Source organism: Lepus europaeus, unplaced genomic scaffold (assembly GCF_033115175.1).
Source record: "Lepus europaeus isolate LE1 unplaced genomic scaffold, mLepTim1.pri SCAFFOLD_119, whole genome shotgun sequence".
In the NCBI taxonomy this organism is placed as follows: Eukaryota; Metazoa; Chordata; class Mammalia; order Lagomorpha; family Leporidae; genus Lepus; species Lepus europaeus.
The window spans coordinates 77336-85628 of record NW_026909031.1 but is presented as its reverse complement, the minus strand read 5'-3'; the positions used below and the strand labels follow the sequence as shown (position 1 = coordinate 85628).

The window sequence follows — 8293 nt, the reverse complement described above, 5'->3', positions numbered from 1 at the left end:
GCCATCTGTTTCTGTATCAGTACCATGGTGTTTTGATAACAACTGCCTTGTAGTCTGTAGTATGTCTTGAAATCTGGTATTGTGATGCCTCTGGCTCTGTTTTTGTTGTACAAGATTTTCTGGCTATTTGAGGTCTCCTGTGCCTCCATGTGAATTTCAGCATCATTTTATCCAGATCTGAGAAGAATGTCTTTGGTATTTTGATTGGTATTGCATTGAATCTATAAATTGCTTTTGGAAGAATGGACATTTTGATGATATTGATTCTTCCAATCCATGAGCATAGAAGATTTTCCCACTTTTTGGTATCCTCTTCTCTTTCTTTAAAGTTTTGTAATTCTCATCATAGATGTCTTTGATATCCTTAGCTAAGTTTATTCCAAGGCATTTGCTTTTTTATTGTTGCTATTTTGAATGAGATAGATAGAAGTTCTTTCTCAGCCATGGCATTGTCTGTTTATAGAAAAGATGTTGATTTTTGTGCATTGATTTTATATCCTGCTACTTTGCCAAACTCTTCGATGAGTTCCAGTAGTCTCTTAGTAGAGTTCTTTGGATCCCCTAAATAAAGGATCATATTGTCTGCAAAGAGGGATAATTTTAATTCTTCCTTCCCAATATGTTTCCCTTTAATTTCTTTTTCTTGCCTAATGGCTCTGGCTAAAACTTCCAGTACTATATTGAATAGCAATGGTGAGAGTGGGCATCCCTGTCTGGTAACAGATCTCAGTGGAAATGCTTCAAACTTTTCCCCATATGATATCAGCCTTGGATTTTTCATAAATTACCTTTATTGTGTTGCGGAATGTTCCTTTTATACCCAATTTGTTTAGAGTTTTCATCATGAAAGGGTGTTGTATTTTATTGAATGCTTTCTCTGCATCTATTGAGATAATCATATGGTTTTTCTTCTGCAGTTTGTTAATGTGGTGTATCACCTTGATTGATTTGTGAACAATGAACCATCCCTGCATACCAGGGATAAATCCCACTTGGTCTGGGTGGATGATCTTTCTGATATGTTGTTGCATTCTATTAGCCAGAAATTTATTGAGGATTCTGGCCTCTATCCATCAGGGAAATTGGTCTGTAATTCTCTTGGCTACATCTTTTTCAGGTTCAGGAATTAAGGTGATGCTGGTGTCATAGAAAGAATGTGGGAGCATTCCCTCTCTTTCAATTGTTTTAAATAGTTTGAGGAGAATTGGAGTTAGTTCTTCTTTAAATGTCTGGTAGAATTCAGCAGTGAATTTGTCTGGTCCTTGGCATTTTTTGGAGGGAGGGCCTTTATTAATGCTTCAATTTCTGACTTGCTTATGAGTCTGTTTAGGTTTTCTTTATCTTCATAGTTCAATTTAGGTAGGTTGTATGTGTCCAGCAATCTATCCATTTCTGCTAGATTCCCCTGCTTGTTGGCATTCAACTCTTTGTAGTAATTTCTGATGACTCCTTATTTCTGTGGTGTCTGTTATTACATTCCCTTTTTCATCTCTGATTTTATTGATGTTGTTCTTTTTTTTAGTTAGTTGGGCCGATGGGGTGTCAATTTGGTTTATTTTTTCAAAAAAAAAGCAGCTCTTCATTTTGCTGATCTTTTGTAATTTTTTTTAATTCAATTCTCTTGATTTCCTCTCTAATTTTAATTATTTCTCTTCTACTAGTTTTGGGTCTGGTTTGCTGCAGTTTTTCTAGATCTAGCTCATTTATTTGGTGCTTTTCCAATTTCTTGATGTAGGCACCTATTGATATAAACTTTCCTCTTAACTCTGCTTTTGCTGTATCCCATAAATTTTGATATGTTGTTTTGTTATCATTTACTTCCAGAAAGTTTTTGATTTCTCTTTTGATTTCTGTACGACCCACTGTTCATTTTGGAGCATGTTGTTCAGTCTCCATGTATTTGCATATGCTCTAGAGATTCCTGAGTTGCTGATTTCTAGCTTTATTCCATTGTGGTCTGAGAGACACATGGTATGATTTTGATTCTTTTGAATTTGCTAAGACTTGCTTTATGGCCTAGTATGTAGTCAGTCCTAGAGTAGGTTTGATGTACTGCTGAGAAGAATTTATATTCTTTAAGTGCAGGATGAAAAGTTTTATAGATATCTGTTAGATCCATTTGGTCTATATGTCAATTAAATCTACAGTTTCTTTGTTGATTTTCTGTCTGGTTGATCTGTCCTTTGCTGAAAGTGAAGTATTGAATTCTCCCACTACTACTGTATTGGAGTCTTCGTCCCCTTTCAGTCTCTTAACATATCTTTTAAATATCCCGGTGCCCTGTAACTATGTGCATAAATGTTTATAATAGTTACATCTTCCTGTTGGATTGATCCCTTAATCATTATATAGTGCCCCTTTTTGTTTTAACAGTTTTGTTGTTAAAGTCTATTTTGTCTGATATTAGGATGGCTATGCCAGCTCATTTTTCATTTTGGTTTGCATGGAATATCTTTTGCCAACCTTTCATTTTCAGTCTGTATGCACCTTTGTTGGAAAGATGTGTTTCTTGTAAGCTACAAGTAGATGGGTTTTGTTCCTTAATCCATTCAGCCAGTTTGCAAATTTTAACTGGAGAGTTGAGGTTATTTACATTCATTATGACTATTGGTAAGTAGGGACTTGCCCTGTCATTTTTCCAAAGATATTTCTAATATATATTTGAACTTCCTGTGATCTTTTACTGAGAGAGAGAGAGAGAGACAGAGAGAACAGTCTTCCTTCCATTGGTTCACCCCCAAAATGGCCACTATGGCCAGCATATTGCGCTGATTTGAAGTCAGGAGCCAGGTGCTTCCTCCTGTTCTCCTATGTGGTTGCAGGGCCTAAGCACTTGGGCCATCCTCCACTGCCCTCCCGGGCCACAGCAGAGAGCTGGACTGGAAAAGGAGCATCCAGGACAGAACCAGCACCCCAACCAGGACCAGAACCCGGAGTGCCGGTGCCGCAGATGGAGGATTAGCCTAGTGAGCTACGATGCTGGCCAAGTGTCATGTTCTTTTGGGAGTATCATATTGTCTTCCTTATTCTTGTTTCTTGGATTGTTCCAATTGTGGTTTGGCATTTGTGGAGATACTCATGATTTCTTCTTCTCCCCCCCCCCCCCACTTCAGTGCCTTTTATTGTTTTACAATGACTTTGTAGATAATTGGACTGTCTGAATCTCTAGAGACTTGTGGTGGGTGTGGCCAGAGATCTCTGTTCAGTTTTTCAAGATTAAGGGCATGCCTAAGGTGACACTCCCAGGTTTGGCATGGTAAATCTCTCCTCCTTTTTAATTTTAATCAAATGGGAAGCAATTCTGCTCAGCTGAGCTCTTCTCCTCGATGGCAATCAGTGCCTGAGTGCTAGCACGATTTGGCATAATATTCATCTGCTCTGTTCCAAGGACCACACAAATGATCTGTGCAGTCCTCAGTATAAGTTCATATTCCCCTGCAATGTCTCCCCCGGGCAACCAGGGCTGTCTGAGCTTGTGGCAACTCCCAATGAGACTCAAAGTCTCAGCCACACCCTGAGTTCTCCCACACACCCTCAGGGTTTTTTTCCACAATCCCAGTTCAGAAGCATCACACAGTCACAAGTTCCTAGCCGCCTGTTATTTCTCCCTACCAGAGTCTGGAGTCTCCACTCAGCTGATTGCTGGTTGTGGCCCAGAGCTGGCACAGCTGTTACATATGTCCAAAATAGCGCTTACTCTGTTGGCTCCTATGTCTTTGTAAGGTGATTCAAGAGAAACGTGTCTGTACTGTCCCTTTTATTTTTTATCTCCTCTAGTTAGGCTAGTGTACTTTCCCACACAGGGCTTCAAGCCTCATTCCCTCTAGTCCCTTCCTGCTGCTTTTTGGCCAGTGTCTCAGGCTACTGCAGTCTCATCTCACCTCACTTTCCAGTGCTAGTGCCTCGGCTCTCAGCTATTTGAATTCCAAGCTGTGGGTGCCCAAGCCCTCCATGTAGGTCCACTGTGTCCCTCTAATTACAGAAGAGTTTCCTCTGCCATTTTTTCCCTAACTCTTGCCTTAGACTACACTATCACCAATTTTATTAAACTATCTTCATCTGGGCTAGATCAGTAAGCTCCCTCCCTATTCCAAAATCTTGGAACCGACTGACAAGCTTCCTTAATGCATGTGGTCTCAGCACAGCATTTTAAGAGCTCTCAAATTTTCAACATATTTTTTTACTTCTATCAGTATAAATCCATGGGTTTTTTTCCCCAAGGGTTCTATATATTGACAGTTTGTTTCCTACCAGTTCCTGGAGGTATTTTATTTTATTTTATTTTTCTGCTCCTACTCCTAGAATAATAATGAGAAAAAGTGAATATTATAGGTATTAATGTATCATTGAAATTTCAAAGGGAAATAGTATATAGATGTTGTATTTGGGATTTTTGTTTTGTTTGATTTTTGTAGATCATCTTTATTAGTGAATTAGTGTTCTATTGCTGTATAATATCATCACAAAGTTACTTTCTCAAAGTCACATGCAATTGTAATCTCATATTTTGTCTGAGTCCATTCCTAGAGGCTAGTCCCAGTTCTTGACCTTGAGGACTACCTCAAATCACTTTGTTCATTCAGGAAAGACAGTTTGTCACCTATGATTTTTAAATCAGGACAATCCAGTATAACCTACTTTTGTACTATTTTTAATTAATCATTTTGGAATTGTAAAACATCTGCAAAACTCTTCACAATTCCCATACTGTAATCATCAGAGGGAATCACAGATCATGCTCACACTCAGCAGAAGCTTACACAACTTGAGAATACTAAGAGACAGAAACCACTGTCGCCATACTCTCGGTGTCCACCTCAGCTACATGGAGGAAGTTCCTTGATCACAGCAGTTTTTTAAATTCTTATCACAAGTGAAGGTTAAATTTTATAAGATGTTTATTTTGCATAAATGTAGATTTGTTTGAAAATAGAATTAGAGTTAAGCGAGGATGGCTAAGAAATGCATCTTTGATCATCTTCACAGAGTTTTAAAGATTTGTTATCTGAACTTCTTTTTTTTTTTCAAGTTTGACTTGCTTTTTAATATATTTATAGATAGAAAAGTAGGCCTCTAACAGTGATAGGGACAGGGAGACTGCTGCCGCCAAACAACTTAAAAAACAAAATAACAGAAGAGGTAACATTCTTCCTAGTTGTCCTCCACCACTGGCCCGTCCTCCCACCTCTCCCCAACCTCCCTCACTAGATCTATTTAGGGGGTGATGGGATGAAGAGAAGAGAGTGAAGGATACATAATCAAGTGCAAAACACTGTGGTAAGTACAGAAAATGAATGAAGTGTGGAAAGTGAAGAGCGGGATGGTTAGGGGCTCTAGGACTTCCTTGAAAAACAGGTACCTGGGATGGGATTGCCCAGGGGGAAAGAAACAAACTGTTACAGATGTTTTAAAAACAAAGGAAAAAAGGTCAAAAACCTAACCCAAAGAGAGAGTGGTGCTCCTGCCGCCCACTCTGACCCCTTGGGACTGAATAGCCAGTTGTTTCCCCCCACCCCCTGCCCAAGAAACAAGGGAGATTAAAGACAAAGAAGTCCCATTTCCCTATCCTAAACCAGTTCACAAAATAGGACCCCCAACCCCCCACCCCTCAAAAAAGGCTCTGGGTTGAGGCCATTTCTGCTGAGTCCTATGTACCTTTCCATGAAACTCCATTCCAGGGCTCAACTCCCATTTCTAAGTTCTCTGTTGGTTTGTTCCCCTCTGGTATGACCTTTTCCTGGGATGTCTTTCTTTTTTCTAAAGCAAAAAGTCCAAAGTGCGCTTCTGCTGAAGGTAGGGGCCTGGGACAGGAAAGGGTTGTCCAGGCAGGTTTGGGTTGGCAGTCCCAGCCCACCCCTCCTAGGAATGAGGCCTCAGGATGGCATACACTGCACCCGGTTGGGGCCTTCCTCCTCGTCCGATGTGTCTGAGGAGCTGGGAGACTCATCAGAGTCCGCGTCTGTGGCCCCAACCCCAGGTTCTCGCCAGCGCCGGTGATGACGTCTCTGTCTCAGGTGATGCATGAGGAACCAGAGCATGTGGCTATCGAACAAGTCAGTGTGGTGCAAGCTATCTTCATCCTGCTCTCGCTTGTTCTTCTTAATCACATCCTTTAACCCTGTCAGCTCAGTGGAGGCTTCAGCGGTGGGTGCCCAGATCTTCACATCATGATCTAGGCCACTAGTAGCCAGCACAGGAAGGTGAGGGTGGGGCTCAAGACAGTTTACCACACCTCCCTTGTCCCCCTCCATGAACTGAATGATCTGGCAGGATGATTTCTCCCAGAGGAAGATGTGCCCGCAGTCACTACCGCTCACCACAAACTCACTCTTGGGGCCATAGAAATTGACACCTTTTACTGTGGCATTATTTCTGTGGCCCTTATATCTCTTAATATACTGAGCCCCATCACTGTGAGAGGCGTTGAAGAGGTAAATGTCTTCATCATTGTAACTGGCCAGGAGTTCTGTGCCGTCGTGGCTGTACACAAGACAGGTGATGTTTGCTTTGGACTCACTGTTCACCAGGTGATGAGGACAGAATTTCTTGAGTACTCCATTGTTCTCATTCTCATCAATTTTCCTCTGGTCATAAATCCTTACAAACTGATCTCGTCCACCCACTGCAAACTGGTGGGTATTGGCAGGATTCACATAGATTGTATAGAGCCCCACTTTCTTCTCTTTCTCCTTTGTCACCACCAGTTTTGAAGCTGGCCGGTCTTGTCTCAGGTCAATGGTGAAGACAACTGCATCTTCACCTGCAGACAGGAACGTACAGGGAGAGTCTGGTTCCAGGGCCAACTTGTGGGATGCTCCCTTGTGCTGGGCTACATGCTTTGTGTTCTTGCAGCATTGTGTGGCAGACAGTTCTGCTACCCGAACCTGCCCATCACGGGCACACATGGCCAGGGTGGAATCACCACTGTTGGGCAGGAACTTGGCCTGGAAGACATTGCTTTTGTGGCCACTCTCAAAGTCCAGAACCGGCTGTCGCCGTACCCAATCCCATACCACCACCTTCAGGTCATCACTGCCACTCGCCAGCCAGGTGCCGCGTTGATTAAAGTGCAGGGTATTTACACAACCGGTATGGCCCTCAAGTCCATGCTGCAGGCAGAAACGCTGCACAAACACTCTTGCCCCACAGGCCTCATATACAAAGCGGGCACTTGAACCCAGCTCCCGCTCCCGCAGAGCAGGAAGGGCTTGCCAGCGAGGTCTGGGAAGGGCTGTTGTCTCTGAAGACACCCAGTCTTCCAGGACCCACTCATCATCTGATGAGTCCTGGTCACGGTTGGCCCGCTTGCGCTGTACACGGCGCCGAGGTTGCTCTTCCTCGTCGTCTTCCTCTGAGCGGTCATGCACTCGGTTCTCATCATTGATGGAGTAATGCCCAGTGTCCTCCATGCTGTCAGAGTCCTTGTCTTCACCTGAGCTCTCTGTGTCTGTACCTCGACTTTCTGTGCTGGTGCGATTAGGGCCACCATCATCCCCAGTCAAGCTCAAACTTAGGTCTGAGGCCTCCACTTCAATGCCTGAGGATGTCTCCCTCCCCTCTTCAGCTCCAGACATCTCCTCCAGACTGCTGGACAGGCTTCCATTAGCTAAGTCTGTTTTCCCATCTGTGCTGCTCCCTTTGCTGGACATCTTGAATGATGTTTGCTGTAGCCAGCCTGATAATATGTGGCATTGATTACAATGCACCAGAAGAATACAGTCTCTTGGCTACCACCAGAGGTAAACTTGAGTAGTTTTCCAGATGGCTTTCCTCCTTTTATCGTGGAAGTAAGGCCAGGCTGAGCTCCTGAGCAAATAGGTCTGGAGATTCACTGAAGGGCGGGTAGGTCAAGGGGGGAGGGGGGGCCCGGCTGGGGCAGTTACAAGCACGGGAGCCGGCGAGGCCCAGCAGCCTGCTTCCCGTCTTGGGTCATCCTTCTGCCAGCGGCTGCTCCGACTGTTCCAGGCCCTGCCGCCCCGTCCACTGCCGCCACTAACGCCGCCGCCATCTTACGCTGGCCAGCGGCCGCCCTATCCGAACTTCTGTTAATGGTGGCTGGAATCTCAAGAGTCTCAGGACTGAAATGTCTGAGGCTCTGAACACCTCTTTGCTTTACCCACAGCAGATTGGGAAAAAGAACAGTCTGTTTCTTTCACTCTGACACCAGTCAGCTTTTTGTGCTTTCTCAGTGATCAGTGGATTGTTAAAACTCATCCAGCTATCCAGACTTCCTACAGTTTGAACTGAAGTGTGTTTATGTATGATACTAAAGGAAACACACAAGCCTGAAAAT

At 43.5% G+C, this 8293-nt stretch overlaps 1 protein-coding gene across 1 annotated transcript; it reads right to left on the bottom strand.

The window, feature by feature from the left end:
- Positions 1 to 5031: 5031 nt before the first annotated feature.
- On the bottom strand, positions 5032 to 7975 carry LOC133754508 (DDB1- and CUL4-associated factor 8-like). Its single transcript, XM_062184973.1, has one exon. It carries the CDS (start codon positions 7647 to 7649, stop codon positions 5874 to 5876), a length of 1776 nt encoding a protein of 591 aa, XP_062040957.1. The 5' UTR covers positions 7650 to 7975; the 3' UTR covers positions 5032 to 5873.
- Positions 7976 to 8293: the final 318 nt, after the last annotated feature.

Excerpts from the sequence above, each read along its gene's own strand:
- LOC133754508 (XM_062184973.1), bottom strand. The coding sequence starts at position 7,649 with ATGTCCAGCAAAGGGAGCAGCACAGATGGGAAAACAGACTTAGCTAAT.